This window comes from Schistocerca serialis, chromosome 8, assembly GCF_023864345.2.
Source record: "Schistocerca serialis cubense isolate TAMUIC-IGC-003099 chromosome 8, iqSchSeri2.2, whole genome shotgun sequence".
In the NCBI taxonomy this organism is placed as follows: Eukaryota; Metazoa; Arthropoda; class Insecta; order Orthoptera; family Acrididae; genus Schistocerca; species Schistocerca serialis.
The window spans coordinates 572,334,880-572,360,535 of record NC_064645.1 but is presented as its reverse complement, the minus strand read 5'-3'; the positions used below and the strand labels follow the sequence as shown (position 1 = coordinate 572,360,535).

The 25,656-nt window shown below is 42.1% G+C and overlaps 1 protein-coding gene across 1 annotated transcript in view; it reads left to right on the top strand.

Moving 5' to 3' along the window:
* Positions 1–359: 359 nt before the first annotated feature.
* The window catches only part of LOC126417127 (AT-rich interactive domain-containing protein 5B-like), a 531,426-nt gene continuing 506,129 nt past the window's right edge, over positions 360–25,656 (top strand). Inside the window, exons 1-2 of the mRNA XM_050085023.1 lie at positions 360–553; positions 769–1,026. Of these exons, the coding sequence (XP_049940980.1) occupies positions 503–553; positions 769–1,026 (309 nt within the window). The 5' untranslated portion in view covers positions 360–502. The remainder of the gene's footprint in view (positions 554–768; positions 1,027–25,656) is intronic.

Below are 25,656 nucleotides of genomic sequence, written 5' to 3'. Positions count from 1 at the left end.
TTCCACCGCAAGTTACACATTTTCATTTAAAGCGACTGCTTTTGCGATTCACATTTAAAACGGTTGATCTAACCTGAACAGCAGTCAACACATCCAATTTTTAAATTCTGTAACTATTATTAGCAGAAAATAAATGGACACTCTGTTTTAGTTGCAATTACAGTTTAAAATCAATCACCTAAATTTTCATTTCCGTGCGCTTTTTTACTTCGAACAAACATTTTCACTTAAACACGCCATGTTTGCATGCATTTAGTGATACCGATGGTATAAGCTGATAACGAACTTGTTTCCTGCAAAGTATATCAACTCAAAAAACAGTAACAAACGAAGAAACAAAAGTACAGGTATGAGGAAACTACACTACAACACCATATGGACAATAATCCGCCATTATTTTCTTTCCTGTATCAGAGCATCATGGGTAGGAAACACAGTATCGGTGACGTCACATAATTAGAGTAAATACAAAGTAGACTGATGTGCAAGTGGTGTGCTGTGTATGAGCTCAGTGATTTCTTACGATTTTATAATGGATAACAATAAGATACAGGTACGTAAATTATTTTAGAGGGACTATTAGACAAGTATTAGTATCTAATAATATTTTTGAAGAGATTGAATCATTTTAATACTGTGTTTATTAGATATATTGACATCTACTGAACCGTTCAAAGTCATGAATGGATCTATGGGAAGTGCGTCTATGAATTCGAATACGAGGGCGGTACAAATTGATTATAATACATGTCATGTCTTTAATTTCAGTTAATCGGTGCACCTTGCGGACACCACGGCCCCTATACGTTCTATAAAGCGTTTAAATATAACAAAAACGGAAAGTGCAGGATTTTAGCCCTAAGTGATTTTTTCTTTGTGAAGTTATGGAGTGATTCTGATTTAATGAGTATTGGAGAATTACAGTTGTTGTGGATGGACAAAAATAGCGAACAAGTGCTAGCGAGCTTACGTTTATATTTTCTACCCGAAAATACGCCAGAAGGAAGAAGTGATGATCATGGAGAGGTAAGAATGTTGACTATTCGAATTACTTTTAAGTTATTAAATGTTATAACATTTTCATATATTTATGTAAATTTTAGAAACAGTTTTAATATAATAAATTTAATTATTTATAAATGTGAATAATTATAGTATTTATATTTAATTATGAAATTAATTTTTTTATGTATTTGCTATTTCATGATCATATTATTTTGTCGTTTCATTAAGTATGTTTTCAATAACGTAACAGCTCGCTCACATAGGCGATGTAGTTATGAAGACGACCTTGGAACGAGGTAGATTCAGGCCCGCAATGTGTGTGTGCTTAAATATTGGGTTACTGCATATCACAGGACACGTCGATGATAACGTTTCGGTAGAGGCAAAGCAAATAGAATAATATCTTCATTGCTTGGCTTCTACTGCAATAGGCAGCGCCTGATGGCAATTAGTATACGGGAGCAAATAACAAATAACCGTCTTGTACATGCGATGCAAATAATTTTCCTTTACAAAGTACTTCAGTTTTGTAAGACAACCAGGCGGGTAATGATACATTCTGTCGAGAGTGTACTCTATCTTCATAGCGCAGAGAGTCGTTTCGATATGGAGTGACCTTCGAACCGAGGCATTAGTGCTAATTGCACTGTACTTTTATTCGCATATTCTGAAGATTTTGTTAAAACAGCGCCGTAATGGAAACAAGTCGTTTTACAAATTCCCGTAATTTGTTAGCGTGGCTGAAGACTTGCTTTATCATATACGTAATTTCGGCGATATTCACGTCGTGTTTAAGCAAACTTAATCGGTTGCTCTGGACAACTCATTTTTTTTCCTCCCCCACTCTTCGAGGTGACTGCATGTTTTAATGTATAGTAATATGACTATAGGCGCATAGCACACAGATCGTGGAGTAACCCCACTGCTCTCCTAATCCACAAATTTTCCGTGTGTCATAACAAGGGCAAAACATATCGTAACGTGAGAGGATTTATAATGTATTATAAAAGCATAACGGCATTTGCGAATGTGATTGCATCGTATACGCCGGGGAGTAACGTCTATGTGATACTTTTCCCCACTTGTTTAGAATTATCTAAGGATCTTAGATAATGAGACGTTGGAAGTCGCTTTGGCAGAAAGTTATTCCAAATACTAATTACAAAACACAAAAAATTTCTTGAGCAGATATATGCCTATCATTGTGAGCAACTTTTTTTCATTTTATACACATGGACATAACTTGGGAGTTTTGATGTATAAAAAAAAGCTGTGCCTTTTTTTTATCGGAACATAAAAAGAGGAGCGCAACGCGGTAGTGGGTGGGGGCTGGAAAGAGAAGGGTATAAAGCTGTACTCGCGCTGTTGCCATTTGGCCGGTACATTGATAGCCCTCTTACGGCAAAGTAATTTATGGAATAGCTCCGCAGTTTGCTGTCGCTTAGCCGGAGAATTAGTGACGAGCACCTTCAGATCCGCAGCCTGATTGATACCTCGTTTCAAGCTATCTGGGCGGCAGTCGCAGGTGAATGCGATTTGATGGCATCGGCATAACTGGCGATATATGTTGCAGATGAAACGATTCCGTGCGTTTTCCGGCCGTAGCGACCGCTTTCATTAAGCAACCAAGAATGATGCCGTCACTTCAGGCTGATTAACTCGCCGAAATTACGTGACGTATAGTTCCTCCGTCTTTAATACTCGGTTATCCGCGGGCTGTTGAAGGAAGGAGGGTAGTAGTTCGGCATCGAAGTGACCGAGACACATGGAAGGTTACATTGACCGTGTGCAATGCTTACAAGCGGGCGCGGAATTTAGTTTCACAGCCTCAGAGCTTCTTGCAGAGGGGTGTGAAGTAGGAGAAATGTGACTGCTTCTAGCTGGCAGATACAACATACTCGCACCTACAACAAGGATCACTTAGTTGGAATTATAAATCAAGCTATAACAACGAGCTACAACACTTATCATTAATGCCCTGTGCGCTAGGTACTGTACACAATCTCAGGAACGTGAACGGCTGTTTGCTTTCTTGAGGAGTCTTAAGGAATCGCAGGATTTCTCCCCAATGTAGAGGGGTTGTACCCATTCATGGACGCGGTAGTATTACTTAAAAAGTTATTGTTATTGTCGACGATGATGATGATCATCATGTCTGTTAGGACACTACTCACCTCTCTTCATTCTTAGAAAGAACGGATATTTCAGTTAAAGGGTAGGCAGTTCGTAAGTAGCACATTTTGGATAACTGTGGTAATTTTTTGTGCCAGTAGATTAAATTTTACTTGCCAACTGGGCTGATATATTTGATGCAGTGAGAGGTGGTTGTGCCTTTACTAGTTCATTTCCTCCGTCAGCGAGTGGTTTGAACACTCGGCTTTGAAATATTCTTCCGTTAGCTGATTCGACGATTCTATTCGAAGCCCTGTCAAGCTTTGTCCTCTGCCTTTCTCAATCCTTCAGTGTACATATCAGCATAAAGTGCCACTGTAATGGTAAAGTTTGACGTACTTCTTCTGCGCTGGGTCACCCACTGTTGAATCTGAGCTCGACGGCCGGAGAGACCACGCGACAGTAGTTTCGTACAGCACGTTATTCGCTGCATTCAGCTGGCGTACCGGAAAACGAACGGACGATTTAGACTGGAGTGTGTACTGGCGATGGTGAGCCGAAGTGGTCTGAACAAGGCCACCTGTCCCAGCTGTTGATACATGCTATCGCACGGGCGGGCGCATTTCACTTTGGATCAATAAGCAGCGTGTCCCAGTCGCAAGTAAATGTTTGTACAGAACAGCGTTCAGACTCGGGATAGTTCCAGTAATTAAACTAAACTCAGTTATGTACCAAATACATAGCGTATAGCTGTAAAGGTCTTAAACTTTTTTTAAAAATATGTATTAAAAGCTATTAGCCAATTGAGCTCTGTATTCGAAAGGCACCCTGCTCATAATATGGTACTGTTTCTGGAAATGTCACCGTTTATCGGAAATTTGAGCGTCCTTGTTACCGTTATGTTTACCCGTAAGCTCTGCACTGTACAGTGGATGGCAGAGGGTGCTTCGTGTCAAAATTAGTTGCTCTCTGTCCTGTTTCATATGCGTATGGGACGAGGGCAAAGCGACCACCTTTATGCCTCCGTAGTAAAGCGAAGCTACCCAGGTGGCCCTAATGTTTAACTTTGGACTCCCGATTACCGATCAAATTTGGCATTTTACGCATTGCCAACCTTCTCTCTTTTCGTATTGTCGTCGTATATCCCAATTATATTATGGAGACAGAATTGTGGTACTGTGCAACTATAATGTTAATTCTCTAAAACTGCACAAAATGGCTTCTCAGTAAGTCACCTATTTTCAAATAGACCCCGTGTAACTCGTACCCCCGAGCATCACTATACAATTTTCGCATGGTTTATATTGACCTGTGCGAGCCTAGCCACTTTTCTAATAATTGCTTCGGCGTCATCCTTCAGACCAATGTGTTAACAACACAGGAGCAGTAGTCCAGATTCAATCGCACTAGTATTCGCTTTCCTGGGCATACCTCACATTTCACCAGAACTGCCCCAATAAATCCAAGCCTGTACTATATATTGAAAGAATACTGTAATATTCTCCATAATTTTACCTCTCTCTTTAATGATTTCATATCGGCTTTGGACTCGTATTTGACCGAGGGCTTAAAATTCATTTCCGACTACCCACATTTAAGTTTCTGTGGTTTCTTTAAGTTACTTAAACCGAATGCTGGGGAGGCTGATTCGAAACGGTTGCGGCTGATTACCGTCCTCATTCTCAACTCAGACTTTAGTAACATCATTGTCGACGGGAAGTTAAACATTAACTTTCTTCGTGAGAAAACCTCCAAAAGCTATTATATAAGTTACAGCAAAACAGCTGGCACTTAAGATTCGCCACAGAGGACAGGAGATGCGTCTTCGATTAAGAGAGGACATGAGGGGCTGTTGAGAACGAAAAATTCCAGTTCAGAAATCTAGTATGGAGTAGTTGTGAGCAGTTCAAGCTTGGGGTGCTGATCTAATTCGGAGGTGCGCGGTTTACTAACAGAACTGTGGAATACAGTTACGAGTTTTATGGGCATTTCATGTTAAGCTTGAGTAGACTAGTAGGCTCTGAAGAACCGTTGCTGAACACAAGACCAGAAGAGTCTTTTTAATCAACTACATATCTGATGCTTAGAGATATTACGGAAAAGTTTAAATAACCTTTTGCACATAAGAACGCGGTGAAAAACTTTATTTCTTCTAGCCTCACTGGAAGGATGTATGGATTTGTATCTACCACATACTTCCTTGGTGTATCGCAGAATAAAGGCGACCCGAACTTGAGCCCTGTTCCTAAGCGCACCAACTAGACTGGATGGTATCGAATGCAGGGACCAGTTTGAGTGCACACGGGAACGAAGTCCCCAAGTCACTGTGGCTACGAATAAAAGAGGATCAACTTTCGTACAAAAGTCTAGATGAAGTGTTCCGAAAACCAATCGGGACTTCTAGAAATGGTTGCCTTTTTCGTTTAATAATCATCTCTCATTGGAGTATGTCTTGAGGATACAGACCAACTTCAGCTAGTACTACTACCACGGTAATACTATGTACATTACAGTTTCTTCCTGTGTAAGTGGATGGCCGGCCGATGTGGCCGAGCAGTTCTAGACGCTTCAGTGTGGAACTGCGCGACCGCTACGATCGCAGGTTCGAATCCTGCCTCGGGCATGGATGTATGTGACGTCCTTAGGTTAGTTAGGTTTAAGTAGTTCTAAGTTCTAGGGAACTGATGACCTCAGATGTAAAGTCCGATAGTGCTCAGAGCCATTTGAACCATTTGTAAGTGGATGTCAACAAAACGTTTCTGCATTCAGTGGAGAATGTTGGAAATTGAAATTTTGCGGAAAAAAAATCTCGCCACAACGAAAATCGCCTTTGTTTTAATTATTGCCGCCCTACCTCGCATATCATACCCATGGCACTCTCTCCCCTATTTCGCGATAATACAAACACGCTGCCCTTCTTTGGATGTTTTTGGTGACCTCCGTCTGTCCTATACGGTAAATATTCCATTCCGCACAACATTACTCTAGCAAAGGACGGACACGCATAATGCAGGCAGTGCCTTTAGTAGACCTGTTGCATCTTGTAAGTGTTCTGCCTATAATACGCAGTCTTTGTTTTGCCTTCCTCATAACATTTTCTGTGTCATCGTTCCAACTTAAGTTGTTCGTAATTGTAATTCCTAGATAGTTCGTTGAATTGACAGCCTTGAGTTTGCGCTATTTATCGTGTAACAGAAATGTAACGGATTAAGAAAATATCGCGCTTGAACGAGAGACGACTTTAGGCTGCAGCTCGGTGCCCCATTTGTCAGACTATTGATTCATAGACGTCGGTCTAAATTCTTTCTCAAATCTTTTTCAATCACGAAACCAAACGGCAGTTGGGAGTGAGACAAGGTTGTAGCCTATCGCCAAAGTTGTTCAATATTTGGAGTTGGAATTAAAGTCCAGGGAGAAGAAATAAGAATTCTGAGGTATGCAGATGGCATTGTAATTCTGTCAGAGACAGCAAAGGATTTGGAATAGCAGTTGAGAACGGAATGGACAGTGTCATGAAAGGAGGATGTAAGATGAAAATCAACAAAAGCAAAACGAGGATAATGGAATGTAGTCGAATTAATCACGTGATGCTGAGGAATTACATTAGGAAACAATACACTTTAAGTACTAGATGAGTTTTGCTATTTTGGCAGCAAAATAACTGATAATTGCTAAAGTAGAGGGGGTACGAAGTGTAGACTGGTAATGGCAAGAAAAGAGTTTCTGAAGAAGAGAAATTTGTTAACATCGAGTATAGATTTAAGTGTCAGGAAGTCTTTTCTGAAAGTATTTGTGTGGAATGTAGATATGTATGGAAGTGAAACTTGGATAATAAACAGTTTGGACAAGAAGAGAATAGAAGCTTTTGAAATGTGGTGCTACAGAAGAATGCTGAAAATTAGATGGGTAGATCATATAACTAATGAGGAGGCACTGAATAGAACTGGAGAGACAAGAAATTTGTGACATAACCTGACTAGAAGATGGGATCGGTTGTGGTACACGTTGTGAGACATCAAGGGATGACCAATTTAGTACTGGTGACAAACGTGGGCAGTAAAAATCGTAGCGGAAGACCAAGAGATGAATGCAGTAAGCAGATTCAGAATGATGTAAGTTGCAGTAATTGCTCGAAAATACAGAGACTTGCGCTGGATAGAGTAGCATGGAGAGCTGCATCAAACCAGTCTTTGGACTGAAGACCACAAAAGCAAACAACTGGTATAATGAATTAAAGGAAATGGGTTCTGCGTTTTTCCAAACACACTGTTTTCTTTTACAGGCATGTTTCAGCGTCTCTGTGCCATCACCAGTGAGTTTTTGTTTATTGAAAACTGTAAAAAGTGAACATATTGTAGGTTCTAACTGATTTAACAAAGTGCGGACTAAAGAAAGTTTTGTTGGTTTTGCATCTTACCGTGATTTTACATTGTGGTTTTGCAGGACCAACTGTAAGGTGTCCCGCACTGATAGCTTGTTATCTGCAAACCAAACGATATAAATGCGAATGTCATCGGCGGGTTAACGCATTCCTTGTTTTTGGAGAAAAAACGTGATTTTGGCGTGTCAAAATGTTTTGCTCGTATATTTATTTTTACGAACTCGCCGATGAAATGCACATTTACATCGTTTGGTTTGCAGATGACAAGCTACCAGCGCAGGACACCATACTGTTGGTCCTGCAAAACCACATAATGTAAAATCACGGTAAGAAGCAAAACGAACAAAAACTTTCCTTAGGCATCACTTTATTAAATCAGTTACAACCTGAAATATGTTCACTTTTTACAGTTTTCAATAAACAAAAACCCATTGATGATGGCACAGAGATGCTAAAACATGTGTGCTTAAAAAGAAAAACACAGTGTGTTTGCGAAAAGGCGGACCCCATATACTATAATTTACCTGCAAACATGGAAAGAAAAGAAAAGAGCTGCAGATAAAAAGATGGTATAATGAAGTTCTTTTGCACTAATGGTACGATTGGGTCCTCAGGACCCCAGTTTCTTATTTCAAAATTAGGACATCGAAAATGAAAGAAACTCTTATAATCTTAATATTTATTGCTGTTTCACCTGAACACGCTTTCAAAAAAGCTGAATGAAGACTTTACAGTGATATTCTACAGGGAGGCGCACGAAAAACCGGCCCCGAGTAGTGACTGCTCGCAAATTGCGCACGAATTTTTGCCCTCCACGAGCAGATAGATAACATGCAGATATTAGGTAATAAGGAAATACTGGCAGTACAAAACATAGTCGCAACAGCTTCGAAACAATGGATGAAAGTTGTCGGGTGACAATGAGTACTCTAGTACCCGGGGCCGATTTTCGTGGGCCACTGTATAATACCCATCAAGCTCTCAACAACCGTCGTAACAGAAATGGCTCACTACTTCATCAAGGATTAGCTGTAGACTTTTATCAAATGTAGAAGAAAATACTTCGTTAAAAAAAAAGAAAAATTCTCATACTCGCTATGTGGGGGGGTCAGTCTACAACAGAAAGGAACACTGATCTACGGTCACAAACTTTCCGACTGTGAGCACAACTCTGTTGAATAGCTCAGAGCACATTGTCTGAAAGGTACTGGCGTGAGACTTGCAGTGCGACAGTGTTGCAAACATTCAAGCGAATCAAAATTTCCTGGGGTCCGCTTGGCCCCACCGCAGCAGTTAACGGGTCATTCACTGATGAGCGCAGTATTCGATTTTCAGGTGCTCTTTTGCGGATGGATCTCATTGGAGAGAGTGCTCAACTGATTGAACGACGACGACGGCACCGTTTCCTCTGGCGTTTTTTACGCTCACTGCGCGACGTGTTTGTGACACTGACAGAAACAAAATCATTTTTCTCCCCTATCAAGCCTGGTCATATTACGCACCGGGGTCTTATCAGACCGATCTCCGAATTCATTTGTTATCCTCTGTCACTGTTCGCCCTGTCCGTTGACGTTCGTGCACTAGGACACAAGACACTAATCGCTCCTCTGCGGCGCAAGTATATTCGCTCACACCAGTCATGGCTTCATAGCTGAAACAATGCAATACTGAAACAGAGCAATACAATAGGACAACAGGGCTTTTCGTCAGCTTCAAGGGAAGAATACAAAGAAAATATTACACACACCAAAAAAAGTTTTGCATCACCTCGGTTCCGGTAGTTCCGGAACACGTACAGAAAATCGGAATTGAGATCAACATAAACATCATTTCCGCCCTTTTTATTGCTCATAGAAACCACACATCGCATGTTGTACCACCATACAGCGAGATCTTCAGAGGTGGTGGTCCAGACTGCTGTACACACCGGTACCTCTAATACCCAGTACCACGTCCTCTTGCATTGATGCATGCCTGTATTCGTCGTGGCACACTATCCACAAATTCATTAAGGTACTGTTGGTCCAGACTGTCCCACTCCTCAACGGCAATTCGGTGCAGATCCCTCGGTGTGGTTGGTGGGTCACGTCGTCCATAAACAGCCCTATTCAATCTATTCCAGGCATGTCCGATGAGGTTCATGTCTGGAGAACATGCTGGCCACTCTAGTCGAGCGATGTCGTTATCCCGAAGGAAGTCATTCACAAGATGTGTACGACGAGGGCGCGAATTGTCGCCCATGAAAACGAATGCCTCGCCGATATGGTTGCACTATTGGTCGGAGGATGGTATGCACTTATCGCCGGCCGGTGTGGCCGTGCGGTTAAAGGCGCTTCAGTCTGGAACCGCGTGACCGCTACGGTCGCAGGTTCGAATCCTGCCTCGGGCATGGATGTGTGTGATGTCCTTAGGTTAGTTAGGTTTAATTAGTTCTAAGTTCTAGGCGACTGATGACCTCAGAAGTTAAGTCGCATAGTGCTCAGAGCCATTTTGCACTTATCGTACAGCCGTTACGACGCCTCCCATGACCACCAGCAGCGTACGTCGGCCCCACATAATGCCACCCCAAAACAGTAGGGAACCTCCCACCTTGCTGGACCGTGTGGCTCGGGCGTTCAGCCTGACCGCGTCGCCTCCAAACACGTCTCTGACGATTGTCTGGTTGAAGGCACATGCGGCACTCACTGATGAAGAGAACGTGATGCAAGTCCTGAGCTGGCCACTCGGCATGTTGTTGGGCCACGAGCTGCATGGTGTCGTGGTTGCAAAGATGGGCCTCGCCATGGACGTCGGGAGTGAAGTTGCGCATCATGAAGCCTATTGCGCACCGTTTGAGTTGTAACATGATGTCCTGTCAAATACGCGCTGCTCATGCATGATTGCTTACGTCTTTGGGCGGGTTAAGTGACATATCTGAACATTCAAAGGGATTGTGTCTGTGATACAATATTACAGTCAACGTCTATCTTTAGGAGTTCTGGGAACTGGGGTGATGCAAAACTTTGTTTTTTTTATCTATTTCGTCAACTGCACAGAGTCGAAAGGGGAACCGGGAAGTTTCGGGCACTCTGTATGCCAGCGCCTTTCGTTCTAGCTTTCTGCTCCTGAATGATTTTCTGTAAGTTGGTGATTACATTCGTGAGATAAGCCTGGCTAGAACGAACTTTAGCTTTCTGGTTGTTTCTGCTTCACCAGTATAGTGGTCAATAGGTTTTTATACTTCTTCGGAATGCCGTCATATAGCTCACAAATGTAATTTTTTCCCCACGCAAAACCCTTTAAACTGTGTATTATATATTTATTCTTTAAGTGGTGTTCGAAAACTAGCCAATCGTCAGGATCAATAGACAAAAAATAGTTATAAAACACATGCAACACACCAGACAATAAAAGGAAATTATTTAAAGGAACGTGACGTAACAGTAGCATTGACCACATAGACGTAGGCAATATATACGCAGCTTAGTTAATGTTACGTTTGTCAGAAAGAACTGGTTCAACGTTCATTGAAATTCTACGGGGAGGCGTACGTTTTACGCTGAAAATTGAACAGATTGTATAAGCGGCGGTTAGTAATAAAATCAACATTATGAGTTTCTCATTTGTTTGACCTTTTCTGCCGAAGTCCCGTTCCGAATCCATTATATATGGAAACATTTCTGTATGTCTTTCTTGCACTCACTGCGTTAGATGTGCACCTGGCGACAAAAATTGGAACTATTTTTTTCCAGCATAAATCGGTTCCGCATTAATGCATTGGCACATCTACCAATTTTCGCTGCCATACCACAGTTACGACCAATACTGGACCTCTATGAGTAGCTGGACTTTATGTATGGACACACAATATATGACACCTTAAAATGCACATTTTTGGTACTGATGAGGTAATTCTCGAACACCGGCTGAGGAATAAATTTTTAATGTGCAGCGTAAAGGTGTTTGCTCGGGAAAAAAACGATTTGTGAAATATATGAACATTTCCGGGCGCCAGTGGACAATATTGACAACTAGAACGTCAAGGATCACAACAACAACATTCGTCGACTTCAAGAAGGCCTACGACTCCATAGCTAGAGAAACACTCTTTTAACACACTGGAAGAAATGAAGGTGCGTAACAAAACCAGAAAGCTAGTCCAGGGAACATTAAAGAATACAACATCCAAAGTGAAGTTTATAGGGGAGATCTCGGAACCATTCGAAATCAAGACAGAAGTGAGGCAGGGAGACGGGTTGTCACGCATTCAGTTTAATACGGCTTTGGAGAAAGTAATCAGGACATGACACAAAGGAGTCAATGGGGTAAAGATGGGAAGACACAAGGATACAACTGTCAACATAAAAATGCCTGGTCGTTGCCGATGATACAGCCATCACAACGAATAACAGAAAAGCGGCCAAAGAAGCTCTAGACACACTACACGAAAAAAGCATATAAACTTACATGGAACCATTACAACAAAAGAAGTATTTCCATAAATGCCAAACTACGACGCTACAGTACACCAGTCTTACCATAGGCCTTGTATGCCTCAGGAACAACAGTAACGAAGGGAAGAACGAAAATTAAGGAGATGGAAAAACAAGAGAGGAAAATATTGAGAAAGACCTACAGGCCAGTTCAGAAAGAGAGGATCTGGATAAAGATACCAACAAAAGAACCATACGAACAGAAATAGACGATTAAAAACAGTGTCATGAAAAGAAGGGCAAACTACTACGGACACATACATAGGATGAATGAAGATAGAATGACCAAGAAAATTTTCAACACAGTGACAATTATTACCGTGAAAACTAACTGGGTAAAGGAAACCACGGAAGACCTCAGGAAACTTAACATCTCCACATGACAGACAGGAAAAAATACAGAGAAAAAAAATCAGAAAACAGAAATTTCAAAAGCAAGGAAACAAGAAAGAAATGGGCAGAAGAGAGGAAGAAGAAAACATTGAATGTACGAGAGGTTTTTGGGAAGAAAAAAAACTGTATTTTACCGTTCTCCATGGGTGATTAACGTTAATGTACACCGGGTTTCCCACCTAAGAGTCGTCACACGCATCTTCTCTGATGTTTCTGCACGTACTTGCAGTTTCGCTTTTGCAATGTGTGGCTGGAGTCAGCGCAAACAATTATTGCTATCACGTCTTTCATGCGATAACAGAAAAGCATCGGTTTGATTCTCTTTACAAACAAAATCATTTTTAAAGCGGAATTTTACGTTCTCATTCGACAGAGTGGTCACACATTAGCCTAGTGCAATATTCGTTTTTTCCACATGTATTAACAGGGATAGTAAAACACGAAGAATAACATGTACCAGCAGCGACTGAGCAGTGGTGCTGCATGGCGGCAGCAGTAGGCGAGGGCTGTGGTGGCGCTGTGCTGTTGCTGCTGCAGTACCAGTTACTCTTCGTGTTTTACTAGCCCTGTTATACACATGGAAAAAATGAATATCGCAGGAGGCTAATTTGAGACCTCTTTATCGAATGTACACTTAAAATTCCACTTCAAAAATGATTTTGTTTGTGGGAGGAAAGACACTGCTTCTTTCCGTTTAACACTGGGCATCGCATGAAAGACGCGGTGAGCAGTACTTGTTTGGGCTGACTCTAGCTACACATTTCACAAACGAAATTTTCAAATATCTACGGAAACATCAGACAAAATGTGCCTGACGACTCCCATAGGATGGGCATGCAGTATATATATACACCCTTACAGCTTGCTCATTGTACGGATTGAATAAAACTGGGGATAGGCTACGACCCTGTCTCATTTCCTTCTGAAGTACTTCTGCCCTTTGGTGTTCGTGGACTGTTGTAACTGAAGTCTGGTTTATGTAAAAGTAGTAAGTAACATATCGATCCCCGTATTTTATTCCTGCTACCTTCAAAATTTCAAATCGTATATTCCAATCAATGTTATCAAAAACTTTCTCTAAATCTACAAATATATAAACGTAGGTATCCCGCCTGGAAGGCGGCGCGTGGGCAGGAGAAGGAGCAGTAAAAATACGACGGTACTGCAGTGAGTAAAAATGGTTTACTGGTGCGAGAAAGAATACATAACTTTGTACGGATGCGAAGTCTTTGAGCCGTCGTATGGAGAGCAAACTGAAGCGAAGTTTCCTGGCTGGCCGCACCTGATGAAATGGGATGAAGCAGTCGCGGATCTCGTAGAACTCGACAGCACCGGCTGGAGGGCGCTGTCGTCTGTCTCTCGTGGTAGGGCCAACCTTTGAAACTATGCGTTGCTATCGATACCACAGCCTGTCTTCGAAGATAAGTCGTAGGTGTAGCACTGCCTCGCTGATATTCCCCGAGATCAGCTTCTAAATGGCTCTGAGCAATATGGGACTTAATATCTGAGGTCATCAGTCCCCTAGAACTTAGAACTACTTAAACCTAACTAACCTAGGGACATCACACACATCCATGCCCGAGGTAGGATTCGAACCTGCGACCGTAGCGGGTGCGCGGTTCCAAACTGATGCGCCTAGAACCTCTCGGCCACTCCGGCCGGCCAGATCAGCTTCTACCAGGCTTTCCAATGTTCAGTATATTCCACTTGTTTGGTTTTTTGGCGGGTTAGAACTGTGCGTCTGGTCCGAAAGCTCACTGTGGCGTTCAAGGGCTAGGGTTCAGGTCTCTCTGTGGTCCATATTAACATATATACTGCGGAAATCACTGTGAAGTGCGTGGCAGAGTGTACTTACCTCTCGAGCAAGTGTTACGGTTTCCTTCTGTTTCAGTTACTAATAGAGGGCGGTAAGAATGCTTGCTTAAATGCCTCTCTGCGCGCTTACGTAATTCTGATCTTGTCACTACGGGAGCGCCACGTAACGGTCAGAAGAATATCTGTAGATTCTTCACTTAATACTGGCGTCTGAAACTTTATTCAAGTTAGCTATCGCTGCATAATTGGCGTTTATCACAAGCGTCTACTAATTTAGTTTTTTCCCGGTCGGGGCGCAGTTTTTAATCTGCCAAGAAAGTTCGTTCCTTACCGTCTTCGCTGCAGGAGGTGGTTCCAACCTGCAGTTATTAGATAACAGATGACGAGAATATTTTTGAAAGGAGAAAGGGAAGGGGGGAGGGGGAGGTAGCGTAATGACGGACAATACGGGAAGAACGGCGGCAGCCAAACGTCGCCCCCCGTCCTCGGTCGGGACAATGTCGCCGGCTCTGTCATTGTCGAGACGGAGCGACATCACAGCAGCATGGCACGCGCGGCCCTTCCAGGGCAGCGTTAATCTGGCTCCTAACAAGGGCTGGACCCCGTCTGGCTCGGTCGCCCGACCATTCATTCGTCTGCACCTGAGACTCGTGTACCTGCTTTCCCTTTGCTGTTACCGCCTCTTTTTCCCCTTCGTCTGCCGGTTTCTCTTTACGCTGTAGATTAGGAGTGGATGAAATTTAGATCCATGTCCTTGTGCGTGCCCCGCGTAGCTGAAGCACGACAACGTAGAATGCTTGAGCCCGAGGGGGCTTGTTTGCGTTAGATTGCTGCGAGAAATTTTCGTCATCGACTCCGACGTTCAGCGCGGGGGATAGTTCCTTGTACCAATCTGTGCACAAGTGTTTAGAGCGATGTCTACAGCGATCTTCGGAGCCAAGCAAAATGGAGGCACTGAGAATCGGTTTGCTAGGATCATCGAGGTGTAGCACTTTTTCTTCTTCTTCTTCTTTTTTCCGCAGAGACGGGCCTCAGTGCCGGTGCCTTGTCAGTACTCCTATCTTCCTTTCATATAGAAAACGTTTGTGGCCTCTGTAAGAGGTTCAGCTCTTAACGGATGTGCGAGCAGCGACTGGTTGTCAGCCGCTCCAAGTCAGGTAGCCGAGTGGCAAATCTTTTGTTGTCCCGGCAACGACCACTTGTGAATCAACGAAATATGGTGCTGTCCCGAATCAACACACATTCTTCTTTTTTAAACTAAAACATGTTTCGGTGAAGCTGGCACTGTCTGCGGGTTCATTTATTTTCTGTCAGATAGCAATTTTGTATGATAATATATAAAGTTTTGAGATTATTTGATATTTACATTTATAAAAGTATTAACAGAAAAAAATACCACTTGGCGTCGGATACTAATGTTTATGTGGCTGTCTCATAACTGCAAACATCAGATATTTTGATCCAGTATTTGATAACCAATTAATAAAGACTTTTCAATATTATGTTACATATATTTACTAAAATCTAAGTCGAAAATGAAATTATTGCTTTTTTTCTGCTTTCTAATGTTGCAGAATTGTCATCATATTATGTAACACAGATTTGTTTCTTTGCTCTTTGACTGTGGTTTGTTTGGTCGAAGTAATAGGCTAGATTTCTAAAATATTGTGGGGGATACGTTTACCAAGAAAGAGCTTTGTAAATTGGATCAATGGGAGGAGTGGGCTTTATATGTAATTTGAGTGTACTTAATTTTTGTTGACCCCTCTTTTTCATGCCTCTGCAGAGTATGTAAATTGTGCTTTTTAAAACGCTTTGTCACGGTTTGTCAGACATTCACTTGTTCCGCCATCTTGTTTTGTGTGTTGAATGTAACAGTTTGCTTTCCCTTGATGCAGAGAATTATGCGTAGTATCGGTTCTTTATCGGTCGGGTAGACGAGTTACAGGACTACGATAATGCTCATGCGCTAAATGTCGAGCATCGCCGCTAAGCCTACCACAGGAATGGCCCAGAATATCGTTGGCGGTGGTAGCAGCCCACTGAGTGGCGGGAAGATACTGTTCCATAGTTACGACAAAGGTCAGACATCCTGTCAGTGTATGTCTTTGGTAGACCCTCAGTACTAGAGTTTCTACCTGTACATGCATTGAGTGCAAACCAATGGGAGGTGCTTGGTAATGAGTACTTCCCATTGTACCGCGTAAAGCAGGGGTGTCCAACCTTTCAGCTTACCTCGGCCACATTGGAAGAAGACGAGTATTTTTGGGCCGCCCATAATATGCTTAACACTACTCACCAGTGAAAATAACGTCAGAGGGGGAAAAAACACCACGGGACGGAACAATGAGAGAATAGTATCATTTGGCGGCAGGAATTTCAGAGTGAGAATATTCGATTTATCATAACTTTTTTTTTTCCCGATCGCGTGGTAGACTGGTAAATCCTCACTTCTTAGGCTGCACTGATACTTGCTTTGGGGCGCAAGCGGTTTGCGGGTCGCAGTTGGACACCCATTGCTTATAGTATTAACGTATTTTCCCGTTCCGTTCGCGTGTGCGTTAGTGGGAAGAATGAATGCTTAAATGCATTTGTATTCGCTGTAATTAATCTAATCCTGCCTGTGCGGCGCCTACGCGAGCGAACGTAGGGGGCAGTTGTATATTCCTCCGTTCTTTACTTAATACTGGTTCTTGAAACGTAGTGGGTAGTCGCGTCTATCTTCCAGCGTCTAACTCTTCAGTTTTTCCATCATTACCATGAAGCCATCCCTTAAGTCAAACAAGTGTCACCTTCCTTCCCGTGTTTGGTACGCGTTCCACATACTCGAGCAGTATTCTAGTGTGGGTCACAAAAATAATTAGTAAGCAATCTCCTTTGTAGATTGATTGCATTTTCCCAGTGTCCCAGTCATGAACTGAAGTCTGCTATCTACACTAATGACCATTAAAATTGCTGCACCAAGAAGAAATGCAGATGATAAACGGGTATTCATTGGACAAATAGATTATACTAGAACTGACATGTGATTACATATTCACGCAATTTGGGCGCATAGATCCTGAGAAATCAGTACCCAGAACAACCACCTCTGGACGTAATAACGGCCTTGATACGCCTGGGCATTGAGTCAAACAGAGCTTGGATGGCAGTACAGGTGCAGCTGCCCATGCAGCTTCAACACGATACCAACGAGAGTAGTGACTGGCGTATTGTGACGAGCCAGTTGCTCGGCCACCATTGACCAGACGTTTTCAATTGGTGAGAGATCTGGACAATGTGCTGGCCAGGGCAGCAGTCGAACATTTTCAGTATCCAGAAAGGCCCTTAGAGGACCTGCAACATGCGGTCGTGCATTATCCTGCTGAGATGTAGGGTTTCGCAGGGATCGAATGAAGGGTAGAGCCACGGGCCGTAACACATCTGAAATGTAACGTCCATTGTTCAAAGTGCCGTCAATGCGAACAAGAGGTGATCGAGACCTGTGACCAATGGCACCCCATACCATCACGCCGGGTGATGACGAATACACGCTTCCAATGTGCGTTCACCGCGATGCCGCCAAACACGGATGCGACCATCATGATGCTGTAAACAGAACCTGGATTCATCCAGAAAAATGGCGTTTTGTCATTCGTGCACCCAGGTTCGTCGTTGAGTACACCATCGTAGGTGCTCCTATCTGTGATGCAGCGTCAAGGGTAACTGCAGCCATGGTCTCCGAGCTGATAGTCCATGCTGCTGCAAACGTCTTCGAACTGTTCGCGCAGATGGTTGTTGTCTTGCAAACGTCCGCATCTGTTGACGCAGGGATCGAGACGGCTGGCCGGAGTGGCCGTGCGGCTCTAGGCGCTACAGTCTGGAGCCGAGCGACCGCTACGGTCGCAGGTTCGAATCCTGTCTCGGGCATGGATGTTTGTGATGTCCTTAGGTTAGTTAGGTTTAATTAGTTCTAAGTTCTAGGGGACTAATGACCTCAGAAGTTGTGTCCCATAATGCTCAGAGCCATTTGAACCAGACGTGGCTGCACGATCCGTTACAGCCATGCGGATAATATGCCTGTCATCTCGACTGCTAGTAATACGAGGCCGCTGGGATCCAGCATGGCGTTCCATATTACCCTCCTGAACCCACCGATTCCATATTCTGCTAACAGTCATTGGATCTCGACCAACGCGTTCAGCAATGTCACGATACGATAAACCGCAATCGCGATATTCTACAATCCGACCTTTATCAAAGTCGGAAACGTGATGGTACGCATTTCTCCTCCTTACACGAGGCATCACAACAACGCCAGGCGACGCCGGTCAACTGCTGTTTGTGTATGAGGAATCGGTTGGAAACTTTCCTCCTGTCAGCACGTTGTGTGAATGCTCTGAAAAGCTAATCATTTGCGTATCACAGCATCTTCTTCCTGTCGGTTAAATTTCGCGTCTGTAGCACGTCATCTTCGTGGTGTAGCAATTTTAATGGCCAGTAGTGTGCCTTACATGTGGCTGAGTCTAAGCAATTCCATTTCATATATTCTTATGAGTTGAGTGCTCCCAGTTGTCACTCATTGATATTGTAGACATAGGGCAATGCGTTTCTGTGTTTTGTTAAATGCACAATTTCACATGACGAAGCATTTGAAATCATTTCTGCGTACAGACGTGTGCAGTATGCAGTTGGAATACCAGCATAAAGTTATGTTTAAACCATAGAGAGACCACGAGAGATAACATGCTGTTACGTTCGTAGCACAGGACCCCGGAGGCCTTTCCTGCAGAATAGAATGTGTAGACCGTGATGTGGCGGAACAAGCGAATTGTGGTGGTACCGCCGGGATCAAGTCTTGTATTGCCGCCTAGTTTACGTATTGAGAACACTATTTTGCGGACCACAAGTGTCCAGTCGCTTTCAAGGTCTCAGACGCAGGCGCGGATCCATGTTTCGGATCTGGCTGGTGGTGGTGATCGTCGTCGTCGTCGTGGAGAGGCGGAATATTTTAGTACCGTACATGTTCTCCCCTCCCTATCCATAGCAAACATAGCTCGCTGTCACTCGCACATTTAACATACTACAGCAGTACAAAAACAGTAATAATAATAATAATAATAATAACAATAATTTTGTTCTGTGTTGACACATACAACACAGAACAAAATTATAAATGAAGAACAAAAAGGCTGTTGCAAAGGAGCACGAGGATGTAAAGAGCAACTAATAATAGATGCAGAGGTGACATATCAAGCTAAAACTAAACAAAGGTCGCTACACTATGCATACATTGATTACCAAAAAGCTTTTGATGGTGTACCCCACTCATGGTTCCTACAAATATTGGAAATATACAAAGTAGATCCTAAATTGATACAGTTCCTAAACATAGTAATGAAAAATTGGAAAACCACACTTAATATCCAAACAAATTCAAATAATATCACATCACAGCCAATATAGATTAAGCGTGGAATATATCAAGGAGACTCATTAAGTCATTTCTGGTTCTGCCTTGCTCTGAACCCACTATCCAACATGCTAAATAATACAAATTATGGATACAATATTACTGGAACATACCCACACAAAATCACACATCTGCTATACATGGATGATCTAAAACTACTGGCAGCAACAAATCAACAACTCAACCAATTACTAAAGATAACAGAAGTATTCAGCAATGATATAAATATGGCTTTTGGAACAGACAAATGTAAGAAAAATAGCATAGTCAAGGGAAAACACACTAAACAAGAAGATTACATATTGGATAACCACAGCGACTGCATAGAAGCGATGGAAAAAACAGATGCCTATAAATATCTAGGATACAGACAAAAAATAGGAATAGATAATACAAATATTAAAGAAGAACTAAAAGAAAAATATAGACAAAGACTAACAAAAATACTGAAAACAGAATTGACAGCAAGAAACAAGACAAAAGCTATAAATACTTATGCTATACCAATATTGACCTGCTCATTTGGAGTAGTGAAATGGAGTAACACAGACCTAGAAGCACTCAATACACTTACACGATCACAATGCCACAAATATAGATTACATCACATACATTCAGCAACTGAAAGATTCACATTAAGCAGAAAGGAAGGAGGAAGGGGATTTATCGACATAAAAAAACCTACATTATGGACAGGTAGACAATTTAAGAAAATTCTTTATAGAACGAGCAGAAACTAGCAAAATACACAAAGCAATCACTCATATAAATACATCGGCTACACCACTGCAGTTTCATAACCACTTCTACAATCCTTTAGATCACATAACATCAACAGATACGAAGAAAGTAAATTGGAAAAAGAAAACACTACATGGCAAGCACCCGTATCATCTAACACAGCCACACATCGATCAAGACGCATCCAACACATGGCTAAGAAAAGGCAATATATACAGTGAGACAGAAGGATTCATGATTGCAATACAGGATCAAAAAATAAACACCAGATATTACAGCAAGCATATTATTAAAGATCCCAATACCACAATAGATAAATGCAGACTTTGCAAACAACAAATAGAAACAGTAGATCACATCACAAGTGGATGTACAATACTAGCAAATACAGAATACCCCAGAAGACATGAGACTGTAGCAAAAATAATACATCAACAGCTTGTCTTACAACATAAACTTATAAAACAACATGTTCCCACATGCAAGTATGCACCACAAAATGTACTGGAGAACGATGAATACAAATTATGCTGGAACAGAACCATTATAACATATAAAACAAGACCACATAACAAACCTGACATCATACTCACCAATAAAAAGAAGAAATTAACACAACTAATCGAAATATCCATACCCAATACAACAAATATACAAAAGAAAACAGGAGAAAAAATTGAAAAATACATCCAACTGGCTGAGGAAGTCAAGGACATGTGGCATCAGGATAAAGTTGACATTATACCAATTATACTATCAACTACAGGAGTCATACCACACAATATCCACCAGTACATCAATGCAATACAGCTACATCCAAACTTATATATACAACTACAGAAATCTGTAATTATTGACACTTGTTCAATTACCCGAAAGTTCCTAAATGCAATGTAACATATACCGTACAGTTAAAAGGAAGTCACGCTTGATGAAGGTCCGCGTCACTTTCCATTTTTAACCAGACCTAAGGTCTGAGAAAGGAAAGAACGTAATAATAATAATAATAATAATAATAATAATAATGAGAAAAGCATTCGTCCTTAAAATTTGATGTGTGTGTGTGTGTGTGTGTGTGTGTGTGTGTGTGTGTGTGTGTGTGTGTGTGTCATGTAGACGTTTTAAGAAATACAAAAGCAAGCAACTCTCACAAATTTGCTAACGTCATAATTTACACAATATAAAATGGGAAAATTTTTATAGTGAGAGAGAGAGAGAGAGAGAGAGAGAGAGAGAGAGGGAGGGAGGGAGGGAGGGAGGGAGGGAGGGAGGGAGAGAGCTCTAGCCGGAAAGCTAGTACACGTATGTGAAGGACAACTCGGAACGCATGGCAAACTTTGTATTCAGTAGTGGTCGAGCGAAACCGGTGAAAGTTGTATGATGTAGCGTCAGAGAAGTATCCTATGCTGCAGAGAAATATCCTGTGGCAGCAAACTTACTTAGTGCAAACGGTATTTTAACTCAAGAAGTCGAAAACGCAACCAGCAGACAGTGCATCACAAAAAAGTCTAGAAGCTGTGTTAAGTAGATGCACTTCTGCTGGTCAAGGTACATCAACAAGGCCGCTTCGCAAGGTTACTGATATATTCGGTCTGACCTATCGTAACTTCCACATACTTGTACTGTTTAGAGGGAGAGCACTTACAGCGTCTCCGTTGCATCCATTACGGACTCAGCCATGCACTTTACAATGGTTTGCAGAGTATAGATGTAGGTATTGATGTCGTGAGGACTGCGACTGTTAGAATGAAAGAAATATATGTTTCTGTATAAGTAACGAAGTTTACTTCATCTGCTACGCGTTTCCATGGTTGAGGGATGGGGGGAAGGGAAGGAGGACTGTTTCCCCGCACCGGGCCTCACCCCTCGCTCGCATTCTTCTCTGCTGCCTATTGTACGCCATCTCCCTCGAGATAGATGGTTGTTCTGTAACCACCATCGGATGTGCTGCCGTTGAAAGTCAACGTAGAACCTAAGATTCTGCGGAAATATGGTAATGGATGGTTAGGTTTTGTAGCTTAGTTCATGGTAGCCGAAGGTTGACGGTGTTTTATGCTGCCGGTGTCGACAAATACCGCTCCAGTCACCTTACTATCTTCGAAACCATCTTCTGTGAACCGCGTGAGATAGTTCTGCACACGAAACGATGTGAATGAAATCGCTAGCTTTGGATTTGCCTCTTCGAAATTTCATTCCGAGCCAGGTAGCCGAGTGGTTAGCACAACTGTCTCTCAGTTTAAAGTTCTCCGCCGGGTATCCTAATTTAGGATTTCAGCGATTTCCCTAAATCACTTAAGGCAAATGCCTGGATAGTTTCTCTGACAGGAACATCGTTAATTTCTTTACTCGTTCATCCTTGATCATAACTCATCGGTCACTCCAGTGTGATCTACAGCCATACTCCGCAAGCCATTGTCGCGTGAGAAGAATGATTGTTGATCAGCATCTGTATCAACTCTAATTTCTCGAATTTTCTCGTTGTGGTCATTTCACGAGATCTATGTGGGAGGAAGTAATGTGTTGCCCGACTGTTTCCGGAAGGTACACGCTCGAAATTTCAATAGTAAACGTCTCCGTGACGCACAACGCGTCAGTTACAGCGATTGCGACTGGTGTTAGTTGAGTCTCTGTAACACTCGCGCCGACTAAACGCTCTCGTAAGAAATGTGCCTTTCTTCGTAGGATATTCTGTATCTCTTCTATAAGCCCTACCTGGTAAGGGTCCCAGATTGATGAACAGTACTCAAGAATCGGTTGAACAAGCACCTTGTAAGCCACCTAGTGGATGAATTATATTTCCTTAAGATCCTATGAATCTCCGGCATCTGCTTTTCTTACTACTTCCTTTACTTGGGCATTTCACTTTAAGGTCGCTGTGTATAGTCCCTCTTAGGTATTATACGGTAGATTTTCCAGCAACTTCTCATCAGTAGTATAGTTGTACAGTCGTTACAGTATGTTACATTTATTTACGTACACACTCAACTGGTAGTCCCTCCACCATTCACCAGTCCTCTGTAGGTCCTACAAATCGATACTGTCTTGTCGTGTTCCTACTTCGTTATAGACAACCGCACCATCTGCGAATAGTCTTAAAGAGCTTCCGACGCTTTCTACTATTATCATGTAGATGCACTGTAAACAGTAACGGTACTATCACAGTTCCTTGAGGTACCCCTAATATTATCTTTACATTTGAGAGACGTGTTAAGCTCTTAGCTGAACGAAGTTTTGAATCCAGTCGCACATTTGGTCTGATACTCGGTAAAACCGTATTTTTTTTTGTCACTAACCGTCAGTGCGGGACAGTATCAAATGCCTTCCTGAGGTCGAGGAACACGGCATCATCTCATGGAGGAAAAGAGCGACCTGAGTTTCAGAAGATGTCTGTTTGCGGAATCCATGCTGATTTTTATAGAGGAGATTTTCTTTCTCCAAAAACGTCATAATACGCTGTCCGAGGCTGTTTTACGACCGGGGAAATTGTCTTCTTCCTATATAATTTTTTAAAATATTTTATTTGCTCCATTTAAACGTAGTAAGCGAGGTAGGTACGCTATTTAGACATTGGGCTCGCCTTCGGGAGGAGGCTATGTTTCACCATAGTTCTGTTCGGCGGATGGAAGGTGACGACGTAATTGCTTCAGTTGCTGGAAGAAAGCTCTCTCTCGACTTAAGCGTAGGACATCGATATCGAAGGGATACAACATGATAATTCATAATCATTGTTTGTTTCTTCATATGGACTCATTAACAACTTATGGTCCTCTGTGTTACAGCGCTTTTCGACCCAGAATGTTATTTTATCTGTATAATTTCTTTTTTCGTATATTCCTAATGAATCTGGTTTGCAGCTAAAAAAGGCTAATGGGGTTATAGGTCCTTGATAATTGTTTCTTTGCTAATTGAGAATTAAAAATATCGCAACGGTGTTGCAAATGCTGGTTATTGCCTTGTGCATGCAGTATCTGGATGATTGCACTGTTTCATATTCCCATATTTTATCAAATTTATTTTCCACCTGTGGTTCTTGCGTGTGTTCTCATTCATTCATGTTTGGCTGTTATTCAAGAACGTATTTGTTCTTGTAGTATATTACTAGCGTCTCCGTTTCGTTGAGTACAATGTGGGAAATTTTTAAGAAATATTTGAACATCGTTTGTATGTTCTCTGTATTGGTCGTAACGGAGCCAATTGTCTTTGTTAGGCGGGATGTGACACTTGGCAACAAACACGTTTATGTAACATTCTATACCCGTTTTTGTTGTTCGCGATTGTCTCGTTTATGATCTGTGATCGTTCCTGAAGTCATTTTGTCACACTTCTGAATAGTTCCGAATGCTTCTACGTGCGCTGTAGCAAAGCGTTATAGACTATACACCGTCACATTTCATATTTAAGTCAGCGATTTCTTAGTTGTGTAGTCTTCACCTGATTCCGTTCGCTTTCTATCAGACTACAATGTCGAAGCTAAACTTTCTCAAAATTCCTGTCAGCAAAGGGAGCAGTGCGCAGGACGAGGATTTTTCGAGAAAGTTCTAGCGTTATAACACCAGGGTCTGAATCACAGGGGAAGCTGCAGTCTTGGTTACCTTTTTATCAGTATGCAACTGTCCATAAATATGGTTTATTACAAACACCTATTATTCTTACTCATAAAATTTTATTTCTCCTGCTTGAGAATAATCTTAGTATTTGAAGTAGTCACTGATAAATGAACCAGTTACAAATGAAACGACCAGTTTACATAGCATTTTCTCAATAATAAAACTTCCCGTCCGTCGTAACACATCGCGTCTGTTGTAATACTTTATTCTCGCAGCTAGTATTGTAAAATGGCCGTCGTAACTGTGCTGTCAAGATAAGAAGTCTTTGAGAACGCTGTGATGAGGTTGCAGTGCAACGGCTCGAATGGCCTTTATAATTGGCCGTTATATGTAGAGGCAATCGAATCACCGAATTTAAACGATACACCCGAGAAGCTCATGCTGCCCCACCCCAATCGATCAAAAAGACACAGTAATGCTTTAACGTCACAAGTGCAGTTAAAATTGTAATGGCTGCAGTGTGTGTGTGTGTGTGTGTGTGTGTGTGTGTGTGTGTGTGTGTGTGTGTGTGTGTGTGTAGGAACCTTAAGAATCGCCAGAACGTTGACTTAGAAGCTACAGCCGCCAGGCTGACTAAGCAACAAGAGGACCGTAATTCGTAGTAGATTAACGGAACATTTGTGCAGCTGACCATAAGCGCAGCAAGGACAATGGAATATTAATCCACTAATAAAAGAA